The 17,496-nt window shown below is 46.4% G+C and overlaps 1 protein-coding gene across 4 annotated transcripts; it reads left to right on the top strand.

The window, feature by feature from the left end:
* Positions 1–353: 353 nt before the first annotated feature.
* Positions 354–16,504, top strand: LOC137451924 (sulfate transporter-like). Of its 4 annotated transcripts, XM_068159894.1 has the most exons (4): positions 364–436; positions 1,000–1,308; positions 6,251–6,904; positions 7,639–16,504. In XM_068159894.1, exons 3-4 carry the CDS (start codon positions 6,272–6,274, stop codon positions 9,142–9,144), a joined length of 2,139 nt encoding a protein of 712 aa, XP_068015995.1. In that variant the 5' UTR covers positions 364–436; positions 1,000–1,308; positions 6,251–6,271; the 3' UTR covers positions 9,145–16,504. The 4 variants fall into 4 exon arrangements, with proteins under 4 accessions (XP_068016011.1, XP_068015995.1, XP_068016004.1 ...); XM_068159910.1 differs by lacking the exon at positions 1,000–1,308 and having other exon boundaries at positions 354–436; XM_068159903.1 differs by lacking the exon at positions 364–436 and having other exon boundaries at positions 645–1,308.
* The last annotated feature ends 992 nt before the right edge of the window (positions 16,505–17,496 follow it).

The following is a 17,496-nucleotide window of genomic DNA, read 5'->3' as shown; positions in this document are numbered from 1 at the left end:
CCAGGCAATTTCAGGCCGCTCGTAATTGTCAGCACACTTAGCATTAACTGAGAAGTAAGAGCTGAAGGCGCGGGGTGTGTGCGCGGTATTGTGAGTGGGGCTCTGGGAGCCAGGCCTCTCCTCGGCCGCATCCCTGACCTCGCCTCGGGGCCGACGCGGCCTCTGCGCCGGCCCGGCCCTGCCCTTCCCGGGCGGGCTGCGAGGAGGCGAGGCCCTGCCCTCCTCTCCGCTGCCAGCCGCTCCCGGCCCCTTCGCGGGAAGGCGGGCGGGGGCGCGGCGCGGGGCCGGGCCGGCGGGAGCCGCTGCGGCCGATCGCTCGTTCCGGTCCGCACTAGGTCTGCCCGTAGCCGGCGGCGGCCCCGCGGTGAGTGGGCGCCTCAGCGGTGCCGTGAGGCGAGGGAGGCCGGCGAGGGAAACGGGCGGGCCCAGGCCTTGGGTAAGGGCTGGGGGCGTGGGGGGCTGGTCGGCTGGGGTGTTGCTGTGGGCCTGCCGCGGGTCCTGCTCATAATCCGGGTCTGTGGAGCGGCTCGCAGTGACGGTGCCTCAGGCTAAGAAGATGAAAGCCAAGGAAAGCCGTGGGGCAGCAGGAGAGTGCTCGCTGGCGGGGAGGGGGTGAAGGAAGGGGTATTGGGGTCGATGGGATGAGCGAAGGTTGTATTGAAAGCGTAACGATTTCATTTTTTCATGCGCCTGGTTGGCTTCCAAAGCAACACACAAGATCTCAGCAAAAAGCCACGATTTCAGGACTGTAAAAAGTGCCTGGGCTGCTTCTTGCTCCAAGTTCTCCTTGCAGATTTTAATTAAAGAAATAAACCAAAACCCAACACACACACCCCCGGGGGGAAAAAACCCACAAAACAACAACCCCCCCTCTCCCCGTTCCTTTTTTAAAGCTCTCCCTTAGCCAGTGCTGGCCCTGTGCATGGCTTTCTGTTCGCAGCCTGAGCCGTGTCTTGCAGTGCCCTGCACACACAGCCTCCTATCTCTGTTCCCCTCCAGATGCGAGGCCAGGCTGGCAGCCACTGCCTGAGGAAATGCTTTGGAGGCAGCACTTCCTCTCTCTGAACACAGCTCCTCAGTGTTCTGCCTCTACTAGCTAACGGTAAGAGCAGGAGGAGGGTCCTCACACAGAAGTGACCTGCCGAAAAAACTGCGTGGCAAACTCTGCGTAGCAGCTCCAGTTCAGGTGGAAGCTGATGGAGAACAGTGTGAGGCCACTGCCGGCTATCTTCTGGGGAGATTTGCTTCAGACGGGGCAGGGCAAGGCAGTATAATCGACACACTCGATGTGCAGCTGGCTTCTCGGAGGTGAGCAGACTTTCCTGGAAGGGCTGGTGGCAAGCGGGGCTGCTGACTTTCATGGGACTCCCCAAAGAGGCTGTGGGAATGTTGGTGAACAGCCTGTTGCTGGTGAGAGCTCAGATTTGAAGTAGGAGGTAATGAAATTTTTCACGGAAACAAGGTTTTATCGTCTGGCTTTGCAGGTTTACCCACTTGAGTGGTGATTTTTCTGCCGATAGTAAGGAAGCTTCCCCCCTCCCTCTTCCCTCCCCCCCGGAAAGTCTGTTTGCTTAAACCTGGTGAATGTGGTATGTACTTTCACGGTTCTTAGCAAGATTTCAGTATTCACATGACTTTAAGTCTCTTGCTGAAGTAAAGGTTTGTAGCTTGAGTGTTTTGTTGGAGGATGTTAAGGATTTTGTCAAATAACCAGAGTTTTCTTCTAAGGTGCGTGCAGTGCTTTTCCAGCTCCTAACTCAGTGTTATCATGGCAATACTGATTTTCCTTATTGCCTCACAACAGTTAAGAGATTATTTGGAAAAGAGGCTGTCGTTCAATGAGGGTAATGACAAAAATTTAGGTGTCTAAATGTTATGTTATAATATCCTTTCCTTTTATACTTTCAGGGTGAGCTTTTCCAAGTCCCAGAGGTAGTAGCCCAACTCTGATTCAGTTCATATTGAACTTGTATTTCTCATTCACCTCCTTCTCCTGTACATCTCTTAAAAAGTCATTCATGCCTCTTTAGATGATGTGTTTTAAGGTACTAGTTTTAAAGTGTGTGCATTTAAGTGCGTGCAGCTTCTCATGTCTAATGAGTGGCTACGTGAGGGTGGGTAGCGATCACTTGCAGTGATGACTTGTGCACATGAAGTTCAGAAAAATCATCTGGAAAACAGATCCATGTTGCAGAAACACTGCTTTTGGTGTAGTTTTTACTCCTAAATGCTCATGTGTGAATTTAAGTTTATGATATGTTATTTGGGTGGGTGGGTGAGTGAGCCTCATAATCTTACTGTCAGGGTCACTGCTCTGCTACAGAAGTCTGAGCCAGCAAGGCCCTGTGGTGCAGGTAGTGTTTCCCCAAAGACAGACACTAGGCAGATGCTAGCTCACCTCTGCCATGTCATGGGATCAGTAAGGAAGGCCCAGATGGGATCCAGAAATAGTCTGTAAAAGCCATCAGATCTCAAGAATGTAGTACATCCCCATATGGACTTGATGATCTCAAAGGTCTCTTCCAACCCGGATAATTCTATTCTCTTCTTCTCTATTCTCTTCTCTATTCTCTTCTCTATTCTCTTCTCTATTCTCTTCTCTATTCTCTTCTCTATTCTCTTCTCTATTCTCTTCTCTATTCTCTTCTCTATTCTCTATCTTTATTTTGTGGCAGTTGCATGATAACAGAATGGTACTGGAAATTTCCTCTGTTCTGTGTTGTAGTAGTACTTTTATTTGTATTTTAAGTAAAGCTTTGTGGCAATCAGACATCCCCCGAAGCTCTTACTCGGGCCAAAAGATGACAAAAGTGAATTCCACACATAAAAATTAGTTGCATATAAGCAACAGCTTTCAAAATAAAAAGCACAGTAGTAGCTGCTTTCTCTAGTTAAATATACAGACTGTCCTTTAGTGTACTGAATCAAAGGGTGTTTAAGAACACAATCCAGGTTTGCTAAGCAAACTTGGGCTAAGCGCTTGCAAAAGTAACACAGAGCGGTGCTTTCAGGCAGAGGAGGGTGAAATGGGTGTTGCAAATTGTGTCACTCCGTGTGTCCTGAGGTTGCAAGAGGCAGTGACTCTGGGATGAAGGGACCTTTTCATGCCACGTAGAGAAAGTTGTCATGCAGGTCAAGACAAAGATCCAGTATGTGCTCAGAGTTCAGTAGCCAAAAAGCTTCTTAGTGAGAACATTTTGCTACTCTCTGGACACAACTGACAAAAACTGAGTTGCCATCTACTGTGCAGATGTTTTGCAGCACTGTGTAGAACTAAACTGTTTTCTGGGTTTCATGTTGGGGTTCCTTGGCATGGTAAAACCCACACTCCCAGGTTTGAGTGAGCTGCCCACAAGGCCTTGATGAGGGGGAGAGGAATTGGCTGGATTTTCATTATTAAAAGCTCAGAAAACAAACAAGTAATTCACTACACGTAAAATCATCTGGGGCGGAGTTCTTTTTCCCATCAGCTTTTGCAGCATTGTTTGCAGCTGCTGCAGTATTGTTTTGCAGCTTTGTTTGAAAAGGCTTTTTTGATTTGTAACTCTGTGCTAGTGACATGAGTGAAATTGAGCAAATGTAACTGTAGAATGTGTTTATGCAGAGTACTGCAGACACACTCTTTCGTATGCAGTGTTCACTTCATTCTCACTGTGTAGTATTTGCTGGTTTTGGTTAAGTGCTGTCCTTGAGCAGATTGTTATCCCAGCTAATCCCTGAGAGGACTTTGTAATACTGTACAGGTGGATGAGATTGGATACTTGGAAGGTCGGGATGGGTTCTGCTCCAAGCATGATAACTATGGGATCTTGAGTATGTCACTTCTTGCAGTTTGCATTTCATCATTGTAAAGATGAAGGACCGAAACAAGAATGTAAATACCAGAAATGGGACTTAGGTGCAACCTATGGAATTTTCCATTTAGATCTCACCTAACCTGTGGGGGGAAAAACAACAAACCAAAACCCCTGCTCTTTTTTCTTTTTTATTGGAGTGTGACTTTCCTTAAGCAGCTCCTCTACTCAGAGCAGCGGCCCCAAAGAAGCACATTGTCCCCACTTGTGCTATTCTAATCTTTCTGGTGTGCAGACCACCCTGCAGACTGCATGCATGGTTCAGATGAATTAGGCATAAAGTTGGAGGTTCAGGAGGATGGAACAAGACAGAGCTGGAGGAAAGCATTGCTGTGGTTCTAGAAATACCTAGAAGGTGTGGAGATTGAGGGGTAGGTATTAGTATCTCACGCAGAGCATGAGACTGGAATGCTATTCAGTCTGCCCCAGCATGTAACAGAGCGAGTTGTATCGGTCAGGGCCTCGTAACAGGAAGATTGCCTCATGCAGAAAATCCATCCCTGCTGAAGCCATTGTACTACTCATGGTTTTGGAGCCAAGGAGGTCTGTTTGAAACACGACTCCCTTTCAGCCACAGTTCAGTGGCAGGCTAGCAAACAGCTGTGTGCAGTTACTTGAAAGAATGCAGGAGCTTACCCACCAAAGAGGTGTTCACTGGTTCTGGGTCTGTAGTGAATGAAAAAACCTTTTGGGAGTCCCAGCGAGGGGCAGAAGATACAATGTGAACCTCTGGTATTTTCTGTAGGCTACCTATTGACATCTGTGTGTTGACTTTAGATAGCCTTTGCATGCTGTAGCCTGGTAGCTCTAGGGAGATGAATGCTGCAGTGTGAGGTGTAAGAGCTGGGTTGCTCAGGCTGAATTGCTTTCTAAATGGAACACTGTTCTAGAAATCTCTGAATATTTCTATATTGAAAGAGAAGCCTATCTAAGTGTTGAATACTGTAGCTGCCTCTACTCTTGTGAGGATTTCTTTGATATAGTTAAGATCATTTGCTTAAGATGTTTTAAGACTGTAGATACTTGGGTTGGTATTGTCTTCCAGCCAGAAGTGAAGGCAGTTCATCTGTCTGAGCTAGCAGATGGCTGGTGGCATGGCTGTGTGTAAACCATTGCACAGGGATGATACTTGGCATTTTAGAATAGAATAGAATAAACCAGGTTGGGAGAGACCTTCAAGATCATCATGTCCAACCTATCATCCAACACCACCCAACCAACTAACCCGTGCAACCAAGCACCCTGTCAAGTCTCCTCCTGAACACCTCCAGTGATGCCGGTTCCACCACCTCCCCGGGCAGCCCATTCCAATGGGCAATCACTCTCTCTGTGTAAAACTTCCTCCTGACCTCCAGCCTGAACTTCCCCTGGCACAGCCTGAGACTGTGTCCTCTTGTTCTGGTGCTGGCTGCCTGGGAGAAGAGACCAACCTCTGCCTGTCTACAACCTCCCTTCAGGTAGTTGTAGAGAGCAATAAGGTCACCCCTGAGTCTCCTCCTCTCCAGGCTAAGCAGCCCCAGCTCCCTCAGCCTCTCCTCATAGGGCTTGTGTTCCAAACCCCTCACCAACTTCGTTGCCCTTCTCTGGACTTGTTCCAGCAAGTCAACGTCCTTCCTAAACAGAGGGGCCCAGAACTGGACACAGTATGACAGCATCAAACCTGGCATGGAAGAATGGAAATTGTGCACACTGGCCAGCTAGACTGCAGTCTGAGAGATGTTTGTGTGTTTGAGAGGCTTAGCTGAACTGATGGTAGCAGTGAATGTTTTACAGCTGCCGTGGAAATGGTGATCAAGTGAACAGATTTTGAGAATGACTCTTCTGTGGCCTCCTCCCCACTGCTAGCTCCAATAACAATTTGATGATTAATTCAGTTGTAAACATTGCATAGAGCACTAGTTTACTTCGTGTTTGCACTGTACAGAGAAGGTGTAATTAGCATGTAAGGCATATGCTGCTATTAGCACTTCGGGAGTGTAAAGCATAAATGAGATTTAAACTGAGCTGTGCAATGCTAGAAATATACTAATTGCAGTTAATTTCCAGCAACTGAATTGAAGTGACTGTTGGACTGCAATAAACCCTGTATCTACCTTTGCATGGTAGAACAGGCTTACAGACAGCAGTTTTACCAAGGAAGTGTCCCAAGGGGATAGAGCTGCTGCATTCTTTTCCATTTCACAACGTGACCATAAGCAGGTTTATTGTAAGGGAGATGAAACTTTCTGTGCTTCACAGGGGTGCAATGGGGAGAATTTCCAAGTTTTGCTGTCTCTGTGCTGAACTAAGAAATTTGGCCCTTGCTTTTCATAAGCACTGTATTCACTCTCTTAAAAAGTTCCACACAGCACATTTATTTGTGGTTTAATGCAAATGATTTTTCCTTTCGTTTTTAGGGAGTCCTTGAGTTGGCAGCAATGGCAGAATTCAACTATGTCCATCCAGTGACTGAAATGCCAGAAAGAGATGATGCTAAACGTGGTTTCCATCACGCAATATTCTTGGAACCCCAGGAGGAAAAGAGGAGCATGAAGGCTCTGGTGGTTAAGCAAGCAAAGAAAACTTGCAGCTGCACTCCAGCCAAAGTTAAAGATTATGTTTTCAGTTTCTTTCCTGTCTTGCAGTGGCTTCCTAAATACAAACTGAGAGAGTACCTACTGGGAGACATAATGTCTGGTGTGATTGTGGCGGTTTTACTAGTCCCACAGTCAATTGCCTATTCTCTCTTGGCTGGACAGGAGCCTATTTATGGCCTTTATACGTCCTTTTTCGCAGGCATAATCTATTTCATGTTCGGAACCTCCCGCCACATCTCAGTTGGCATCTTTGGTGTGCTTTGCCTGATGGTGGGACAGGTGGTGGATCGTGAAATACAGAGAGCTGGCTATGACTTGGAGCCGGCTGACCCCGGTGTTCTCACGAATACAGCAGCGTATCTGAACACCACCCTTGCGCCTGCGAATCACACATTGCAGGAGCTGCTCTGCGATAAAAGCTGCTATGCAATTAGAGTAGGAGCCACCTTGACCTTCATAGCTGGAGTTTATCAGGTAAGAGAGGGTGGACAAACAGGTATTCCATGGAAATAGTTTTAATTCTTCTTTAGGTGATTGTGTCTGTGAACAACCTGCTGGGCTTGCCTGTGTCCTCAGTCTGTAGCCCAGGGAAGCGGACACAGGAAGATACTGAATACAGGAAGCATTCAGTTCTTGTCGTGCATGAAACTCCTTTGTGTCCTATCCCATTTTAATAGTATTTTGCTTGGCATTGCAACTCTGGGGACTTCAGCTCCTGAACATAACTGCTTGTGCTCTCACAATCAGTTCTCCTCCTTCCTTGCTGTGGCCTGGAGCTTTGTTTGGTTTTTTTCTTCCTTCTTTTGTGTCTTACAGCTTAGGCCTCCATTTCATTGTGTCAGGATGTGGTGTGGTCAGCTTTTAATTCCAGACTTCAGTTATTTACCTTTTCTATGTTCAAAGAGCAGTCTGCACAGTAAAACTATGCCCCAGTTTCCTTTTAGTTGTCACTGTGCCTGTAAAACTTTTTGCCCATTCAAAGGCATTGAATTGGCATTGTATGAAGAGGCTACTGTTGAGATGATGAAATAGACATTTAAGTGTGGTGCACCAGGAGCAGCTGAATGCTGGAGGCTGTTCAAACCATGTCTTGTCCTCCAGGGTTGTGCACAGTGGGTCTTTTCATCCCACCTCCCTCCAGAGCCCCACAGTGATGATGTCTGAAAATTTTGCATCCTAATCTGTTCTGTGTGGTTGATTCCTTCCAGGTGGCCATGGGTTTCTTTCAAGTGGGCTTTGTCTCAGTGTACCTCTCTGATTCATTGCTGAGTGGATTTGTCACGGGTGCCTCCTTCACCATCCTGACCTCACAAGCCAAGTACCTCCTGGGCCTAGACATTCCACGGAGCAGCGGCATCGGCTCCCTCATATCCACGTGGATAAGTATCTTCAGAAACATACACAAGACCAACATCTGTGATCTCATCACCAGCCTCTTGTGCTTTCTTGTACTTATCCCAACCAAAGAACTTAATGAACATTTTAAATCCAGACTCAAGGCTCCAATACCAGTTGAATTAGTGGTGATTGTGGCAGCTACTCTGGCATCTCACTTTGGGAAGCTGAGAGAGACTTACGGCTCGAGCGTTGCTGGACACATCCCAACTGGGTTTCTGCCACCCCACCCTCCAGACTGGAACATGATTCCTAATGTGGCTCTGGATGCTCTCCCCATAGCTATTATTGGCTTTGCAATTACTGTCTCCCTCTCAGAGATGTTTGCCAAAAAGCATGGTTACTCTGTGAGGGCCAACCAGGAAATGTATGCCATTGGCTTCTGCAACATCATCCCCTCCTTCTTCTATTGCTTCACAACAAGCGCAGCTCTCGCCAAGACTCTTGTCAAAGAGTCCACAGGCTGTAGGACACAAATGTCTGGCATGGTGACTAGTCTGGTAATCCTGTTAGTCCTCCTTGTGATTGCACCTTTGTTTTATTCGCTTCAGAAATGTGTCCTTGCTGTCATAACCATTGTAAACCTCAGAGGAGCCCTGCGGAAGTTCAGGGACCTGCCAAAAATGTGGCATTTGAGCAGAGTGGACACAGTGATCTGGCTCGTTACTATGGCAGCCTCGGCACTGATCAGTACCGAGATTGGCCTTTTGGTTGGTGTTTGCTTCTCTATGCTCTGCGTCATTTTCCGAACTCAGAGACCAGAGGCACCGCTGCTTGGCTGGGTGGCAGAGTCTGAGACATATGAATCTCTGTCTGCCTACAAGAACTTGCAAACCAAGCCAGGAATTGTGGTGTTCCGTTTCGAAGCGCCCCTCTACTACATCAACAAAGAGTGCTTTAAGTCCACCCTGTACAAGCAAACTGGAGTCAACCCAGCCTGGGTGAAGGCAGCAAAGAAAAAGGCAGCAAAACGAATGCTTAAAGAGAAAGAGGTGGATCCTGGTGGCAACCAGACCAACATCTGCATGGATTTTGTCTCTGAGCCTTTGGGGTTCCACACAATAGTGATTGACTGTTGTGCAGTACAGTTCCTGGACACGGCAGGAATACGCACGCTCAAAGAGGTCTGCAAGGACTATGGGGAGATAGATGTCCAGGTGCTACTAGCCCAGTGCAATCCTTCAGTGAGGAGTTCCCTGATCCGAGGAGAATTCTTTAAAGAGGGAGAGGAGCACCTTCTGTTTCACAGCGTGCACCAGGCTGTGGACTTCGCATTGGGCGCACAAGGGCACCATGGCACCGATGCTTCTAAGAACTAGTTGTGGGAAGGCAGCGAGTTGGAACACAGCCTGGGAAAAAATGGCTGGGGGTCTATATGTCTGTGCAATCTACCTGCACTAGAGTGAAGAGACAGGGCTGTTGTTAGCACACTGGTTACTATGCAATCTGTTCTGATGCTTTCAATTTGCCTGCTGTGTCTGCGTATAGTGATTCAATAGGTGGTACTGAATGAAGGCAATTCTTAACTTAATTTTGGCCAAAAATGGGAATCTAAGAGTTTCTATATGGTTGTTCATCTCACTTCTCTTGTCTCTTGAACTTTCCATGTCTCAGTTCTCCTCTGAGTTTTGAACACCAGCACTGAAGTCTTCTATTGCAACCCTGTCTTTATGGGTGGGACAGGGTTTTGAAGTAGTCTGCGTGCCCTGTCCAGCTGAACAATGAGTGGCAACTCATTTCTTGTCCTGGTATTGCATTTCCATGTCTCCATACCCTCGTTTTCTAAGGAATGGCTCATGGGGTCTGTTTGCTCTGGTCTTTAGCGTGGAGTGATTGGTGGGTGATTTTGTAACCTCCCTGAGCTTGGGACAGATAGATAAATAAAATCTATAAATGTGCATGAAGAGGTCTTAATGGATAGTTCCTAACCACCTATCACCCCCAGAAGCTCCATCCTTGTCTCCTGAGAGCCTTATGCAGCCAGGCAGTGGGAACATACTTATCTCCTGTTTCTATGGGTCTTTACATGCCAGGAAATTTTGCATCTTTAGCTTGAGCTTTCCTGGAATGATTTTTATTCTGCGGTGACTGTTTGGAAGTCTGATTCATGCTTATGGTCAGTCATTTGTTTTCCTGATATTTACAACTGTGGACATTAGATACAGAAAATCTCAAATTCTCATGTTTCCCCAGAAAACACTCCCTTACAGGCAGTGCTGCATGCCAGCCAGCCAGTCACAGGCATGAAAACAAGGAGGACCAAATAGATCATCCAACACCTGTCCAAATTCATCCATGTCGCACAACTTGATGTGTGAATGCAGGTTTTATTTACCATAGGCCCTTTATGCATGCTTTGTCAGGGACTTTATGTAATGGGAAAAGGGAAGGACAGGCTGAGAAATTATAACAGCCATTGTGAGAGGGGACAGGGAAGTTCTTTGCTGAGCATTGTTTCACCCTGTTAGTGTAAACAGAACTTTGCACTTTGATGTAAAATTCTGCAGAACAGTGAAGAGAGCATTGGGTAGGAAGAGATTCTCTTTTCTTACACCAATAGAATGCAATTATGAAGGCAGACTTGAGACTTAACAATTTTCACTATACATAGCAGACTGTGCACCTTTGGAAATGGTGGTTCCTCCCAGGGGAGTTTACAATCTGAGTTTCAGCTTCACAGCTTTTAGAAGGGAAAAGGTGATGCATACAGCAGCATTCTCCATCCTTAATTGTTCAAAAATAGAGAGTCAGGAATAAAAAAAAAGGAATAAAATGCAATACAAATCATGGATACCTTTCTAAACACAAAAATAGTTTGATTTTAGGATTTCTTCCCTTTCTGGTCCTCTGAGGTAGGGCCAGTAACTAATCTCTTCTTGCTGTGAAAGCTGAAATGCCATTTATTACTTTACCCTAGGAGCTGTGACCTCAAGAGAAAGACTAGACAGCAGAAAGATGAGTCCCAGGACTTGGCAACTTCTATATATATGTTAGCTGACCTTGTAGCATTTTTTAGGATGTATAGAAATGCTGGGGGAGATTGGAGTGGCTGCAGCGTATATTGAAACAGAAGCACATGACTGAGGTCCGTACATTATGAGTTACAGAGCTAGCATTGTTCAGGAAACAAGCCTCCAGGTATCAGAGAGAATATGCTAAAGCTTCTGCAGTATTCCAAACACCCAGATACTGCTCTTTCTCAGCCTTAAGGCCTATTTATACAAGGAGGTGACGTTTTTGGTCTTTTCTGTGTTAACCTGTGTGAACTTTTTTGTTCTGAGCTAAGAATCCCTGATGCAGTTTGGATAATGATAATTGCTGAATTGATGTTCCCAGAGTGGATTAGCCTAAGCCAGATAAAAGCAGTGAGTGGGGTTAACACCTATGCAGGGATTGAGTGCAGGGTGGCAGTGATCTTTTAATTCCTCATCATACCTGTTTTGGGTTGTGTTCCATTTGGAGCCCTAGGCTGGTGTTGAGAGAGAGCTGTCACTCCTGCTGCTGGCTGCCAGCTTGAGAAGGCTTGCCTCCACAGACTGGAGGGGTTTGTGCCTGGCCACCTATGGGGATGGCTGGTGGCTGGGGAGCGGTGCAGACCTGTATGCATCACGTTCAGCTGATGGCAGTGCCATGGCCTGGGGGCCTTCCCTTTTCAGCAGTTTGTTCACATTACCAGAAATCACGTCTGGAACTCTGAACAGAAGCCTCAGTACCCTTTTTAAAGGCTGGGTTTTAACTGGTATTTTTCAAGAGAGCAGAATGGTGCTAGGGGCAGTGCCCCCTTCTCAAAGACCTGATGAAAAATTACAGCACAGCAAGCAGTCAGCAGTGTGTGGTGTCAGTGCAAGTGTTCCTGTCTACCCACAGCTGCTTTTTCTCACCCCTTTGCCTCTTGGCCATGGGAAACTGAGAGAGAGAGAGAGGAGGAATGAGCAGCCAGCCAGGAGACTTCCTCTAACAAAAGTCAGCCATGAGTGGGATTGAAGTGCAGTAGAATTGCTCTGGGTGATTCTTTCCTCTTTATACTTGCAACTTTCTCTCCCATACTCTTTCCATGCTGTCCAGGTGGACATGTTTAGGCTTGTGACCATGCATGGGTTTGTGTAGCCAAATTCTAACTGAGAAGGGGGAAAGAGTAATGGCTTACTAAAATGTTTGGGTCTGTTTTGTTTTTCCAAATCCACTTCTACCTGTGCCTGGAAGGGAGGAATAGCAATGTTACTTCCAAGCAGTATGCACTTCCCACAGGTAGCAGGATGGATATTTCTTAGCTCCTGGGTATTTGTTGATGTAAAAGCGCGATAAAGCTGCCATAAATTGATTTCAAGTAACTCATTTAATTACAGATGAAAGATACACTGAAGTTACGCATGTTCAGCTACAGCACATTGTATTTGGCTTCAGTGTTATTTGTGCAGCAATACAGCCTCCAAATTCCATTTCAAGCAAAAGAAAAGAAACAGCAAAAGCAGCCAGCCAATCAAAAGAACTTCTCATGTTCTTATTTAAGATCATGTCCAGAGGTCACAGCATTAATAAGTTTATATTACTCCACACACCCTTGGTTGAAAGGGAACAGTAATAAGTGTCATTTGCCACAGAGTTCAGTGTAATAGAGTCCTTTGGAATTAACTGAACATCAGAGCTTATCATGGCTGGAATTTCTTAAAACAGTGGGGTTTTAGCCATTTTCCTTTTAGGCCCAGAATAATTTTTACTGTAGGTGGAAGTCAGTTTCTTGTCTGCTGGTAAGAAGCTCATTTTGCATGAATATGTTTGTGGACTCCTTAGAAGTAATCCAGTTTCAGCTCTAGGAACTGGGGACCACTGATTGAAACCACTGTTGCCCTGCAGAATTTGGTTTGTAGAGGAATGTAATATATCTGTGTACACACACAGAGGCATGTCTGTGTATCTATCTGTGTGTGCATATAGATCTTTTGCTGCTGTATGGTGGATGCAGCTGCTAGAGAAATCCAGTTATGCTGCTGTGCTGCTCCTGTTTCTCATCTGGAGAGGGCTCTGTTTTAAATCAACAGTGGGAAGCCTGCTCTACCCACTGCCTTCCACATCCCTTACCCCTTGCCTCACAGCTCAGTTTGAGGAAGGGGTGATTTTGGAATGAGTTGTTCTGGGTTTGTGCATCTGTCCTGAACAGGAAGGTTCATCCCAGGTGCAGCCTTCACAACCCCAGGCCAGCTCAGTTGATCTCCATTCCCAAACGTACTAATCAGCAATTATCAGTCTAAATGAAGAATTAAGAGATCATTAGCACATTCATTAATGGCAACAACTTAGCATTATGGAAATTAACACTCACAGTCTCAGCTGTACTAAATACTCCTGGAAATGGCTTTAGTAATCTCCTGCTAAATGTCAGGTTCTGGCTTTATGTTTGTTGCTGCTATAGACAGTATTGTTGGTTCCTCCTAATGTGGCAGTTGCACTAATTAATGTTTCATTTGTGTGAATGTTTTGATGTGGAAACAGCTTTCAGCCCTCTTCATAGAAGAGGGGAAGGTACTGCAGTAGGACACCAGGTGCTTAGTTTTTGGATTTATAATGACACTGGCAGCCTTAGTCTTGTGTAATTTAATGATCTTGATTTCCTTGCAAGCCTTTGCAGCACCATCTGCCCCTCTCTAATTCACTGTAAGACCCACCTCCAGCTTCTTGACACTTCTTTGTGTGTTGCTGTAAGACACTGCATCTGATTGCCTGGAAGTAGAGGAATTGTTGCTATTGTGTGTGACCTACTCTGTAAAAGCTAAAGCTCATGAACAGAGTGTGTTGGACAACCCCAAAACCCCACCACTCCTCTGGGGGGCAGAGGCTGGGAGAAAGGGAGCTGTGGGCAGCCAGCAGGGAGCACCACTGTGCACACTCCCCCACCAGCATGCTGCAGTGTGGCTCAGTGTAGGGGTTGTGCAAGAGTTTGTGTAGCTGCAGGAGTAACAGTACCACCAGGAATGGCAGATGAGCCTGGAGGTGTCTTTGCTGTGGGGCTACTGCTCTGCTGTGTTACACAGCCATGTGCCTTTCTCCACAGCCAGTGTAATAGCAACATGGGATCTGTCTCCTGCTCCGTGCTCCTTGCTGAGTTGCTGTCCTGATGTACAGATGGAAGGGGTTTCTGTTTTCATAATTACTTACTGTACTCTCAGTCCACACATGGTTCTCTCAGCCAGGGCAGCAGAGCTTCCATATCTGCCATGCCTATTCCCCATGGAGTGGCAGAAACGAAGGAAAGGTACTCTGGGGAAAAACCAGAGTCATTCCTTCATCTGCACTTGCTTCTGCTGGCTCATGCCAAGAGAAGGTAAAATGCCAAAGAGTCTGAAGTGCAAAGGTGAGATACTGCAGGCAGGGACACATCTTGGCTGCTGCACTAGAGTTTTAAGCTAGCTGATACCCAGCTACCTTCCACAGCATTGTGCCGAGGAAATCTGCCTGTGCCAGGTCCTACATTTGGCTCTTACCTGAGGGTTGCAGTCTCTTCTATGGCTAAACCTCCTTTGGAAGACCACAACACTGCACATCTCCTTGGGGTGTTTCCTAAACCTTTCACCCAAGGGCTGTGCTAACTTGCTGTTTCTTACCATACTTAGCTCCCTGCTGTCATCTCCAGCACTGACAACACAAAGAGTTTTTATGTGGGTTGAAGTTACATCACCCACAGGTCTCCGTTCCAGAAGCAATGCAGGAACACCCATGCTGGCTTTGCAGCTGGACACAGAGGGCTCACCCAGGCTCAGAACTGACCTGAGCCTCCCTGACACAACATGACAAGGAGCATGGCTGGGCCACAGGAGGCTGCTTGCCTAGAAGCTCTTAGAAACTGGAACAAGAAGGTATCTTTTTAGCTGAGGATGAAACTTTCCAGGCAAAGATTTAGGGCATTATCTTCTGTTGTGATTTTTATTATTACTTTTTAATATGCTTTGGAAAGATGATTTAGACGAAGTGATTCACTTTTTTTGTTTTGACATTTATTTACAGGCATGTCACAGCAGTCATCTGCTGCTCGTGCCCCACAAAGAGCTCTGCACCTGTGTGGCTCATTTTACTTTGCTGAGTCTCCAGGCAGGATATTGTTGTGAGACTTCAGTATTGATGTCACCGTCCGCACTGGAAGGGCTTTGCACTCCTACTATGCTGGCATAGATAACAGGAGCAATACCTGTAGTGCAGACTTTGCACTGTGAATGACCTTAGAATCACAGAATCACCAAGGTTGGAAAAGACCTCAAAGATCATCAAGTCCAACCTGTCGCCGCAGATCTCATGACTACTAAACCATGGCACCAAGTGCCACGTCCAGTCCCTTCTTGAACACCTCCACAGATGGTGACTCCACCACCTCCCTGGGCAGCACATTCCAATGCCTAACCTTGTTAACCCCAAAGGAATTACTTGTGCTTGGTGATCATACTTGTAAGCCTTTGTAGGATTGGCTGCTCATGTGAAAAACTACCTGATCTTTACTTCAGTCCAATTCCACCTGAAGTGGAAATAACTTTGACTTGTGCTTTTTCTTCTGAGAGATTACAGTGCTGAAAGTGAGGCCTCTGGTTAGGGGAAATTGTAAATACTTAATGTTTATGTAGTTCATAGCATAATTGGCAGCTTTCTGTTTTATTTTCTAGAGGTTGTATAAGATAAGACACAGTGCTGTTCTCTAAGGTGCAAATGCACAAGGTGTATTTCAGCACTGGATGGAGAATCAAATCTTCTTTGAGTAAATTTACTGCCAAAAAGATTTGAATTCCAGCTCTGAAAGCACTTAGCTCTTGGTCTGGCTTCCAAGTGATCTTAGGACAGGAAGATAAAAAAACACATAAAAAGCAAAATGCTTTGCTGTGTCTGTAACCTAAGTAAATTTCCTGCTCGTTTGAAGTTCAGCTGAAACCCGGTTAAGGAGAGCTCAAGTCTCATTCCTGTCTGGAAGGCACAGGGTGCTTTGAGTTCATCAGCCTCTTGAGTCCCTGATCATCATCTCTGGTGCCTTGGTGTGTTTTGGAGTAGGATTTTTTAAAAGTATTTTAAAATTCAGAATGATTTGAGATGTTTGTGACACACCATGTCTTGCAGGCAGATGACAAATTTTGCCTGGAGTAGCTTTTTGGAGGTGGAGAATCAGTTCCAGCAAACGGGACCTCAGGAATTAAATAGATCACATTGGCTGGCTGACTTCACCAGTTTACAAAGTAGCTGGAGTAAAGTGTGGGCAAGTTATATAGAATGTATGAAAGATGACCTTACACTGACTTACCTGTGCAGTGGAACCAAGGTGTAACGTTTCCCTTGGTTCAGTGGTGGTATGCAGGGTGCTGGTGGAGCCATCTCGCTCCCTGGCACCAGCCTGTGCTGGATGAATGTTTGCTGCCACAGACCTTGCCTTGTGTCCCTGTGGGGAGAGATGTGTTGCTGTCAGCTGTGCTCAGTGACCAAAGGTTTTGGATGAAAGTTGTATTTTCTCAGTCACCTTATGTCCTACCATTATCTGTGGGATACAGCCTCTGCATGGTGCTATCCTTTACACTGTCTCTGTCTGTTGGCAATTTAAAATGCTGATGTGCCTTACTGTCCTTGTAGAAGATGTGTAGCACAAGGATTTTTTGTCAGATACGGTAAAATCATTGGGATTTCTTTATCACCATTAAAAGATGGTATTTCTGATTTTTCTGTGGTTGGACCTATGTTTTCTACCTTAGAAGATGCTGCAGCTATAAATCTTGAGAAGAAGAGCCACGTGCATCAAGCAGCAAGCCCCCAGCCGCTGCTCCTCCTGCCAGTTGTGCCCTCTGCGGAGCGCAGTGTCCACACGGCTGTGTGCTCTGTTCTGCCGTGCTGCATGGCACACACGTAGGCAGGCAGGGGAGGATCCTGCCCTTGTAATCCAGGGCATTGACTGATGGTACGTGGCCAGCAACAGGCTTTCACCTCGTTCTGGCTTTAGTGCTCCCTGCCACCGGGAGGCAGCTCATCTCATGAGTACTAACAAGTCATAAGGGAAGTGATGATGGTGATGTGCCGTGTGATGGTGAGCAGCACCCTCCTGTGGGCCAGGTCTGTATTCCTAAGATGTGAGAAATGAGAGTTTGGGGCAGGTTTGGTGCTGCTTGTGCTTTACATTAGCACATGGTATTACATGCTCAACCTTACAAAATTGCTGCAGTGGATTTCCATGCCATTTGACGTAATAGGTTATGTGACTTTGTCAGGTCATGGCCAGTAAGCATCAGAGCAGAGATCAGAGCAGCTCTGAGTGCAGTTCTGGGCAGTTAGTGTGAGTGTCGTCTCTGTGTACATGTCCTTGAGTTGTACAAAAGATTTTCTCCGTCCAGCACGACTCAGCTTTTACCTTAGGACACCTTTCACCTTAGGAGACCCCAGTGCACATGCTGTAATTTTTGTGTTGGTGCCAGGCAGGAGCATTCAGTTACAGAGAATGCTGCAGGAGCTTTCTGCCTTCTTGAAATGCATGAGAGAGCCAATTGCCTTCAGCAGAGGGAGTCTGGTCCTTGCTGATACAGAGCTAGCAGGCTTCAATCAGCAGCACCCTTTATCCAAGCTGCTGTAGGCTGTACCTTACCTGCAGAGAGCTAATTCTCACCATATACTTTCCTATACTAGATGAGATAGCCCCCTGCTCCCACCCCATCTCCTGG

This window comes from Melanerpes formicivorus, unplaced genomic scaffold (assembly GCF_026170545.1).
Source record: "Melanerpes formicivorus ecotype bairdi unplaced genomic scaffold, bMelFor1.0.p_v2 SCAF_2, whole genome shotgun sequence".
NCBI classification, from domain to species: domain Eukaryota; kingdom Metazoa; phylum Chordata; class Aves; order Piciformes; family Picidae; genus Melanerpes; species Melanerpes formicivorus.
Note: the sequence above shows the minus strand (reverse complement) of the source record. Positions and strands in the feature narration are given on the sequence as shown.

Bases quoted from the DNA above. Each gene is read 5' to 3' on its own strand.
- LOC137451924 (XM_068159910.1), top strand. From the start codon at position 6,272: ATGGCAGAATTCAACTATGTCCATCCAGTGACTGAAATGCCAGAAAGA. The intron at 6,905-7,638 runs GTAAGAGAGGGT...GATTCCTTCCAG, and splicing joins TCATAGCTGGAGTTTATCAG to GTGGCCATGGGTTTCTTTCA.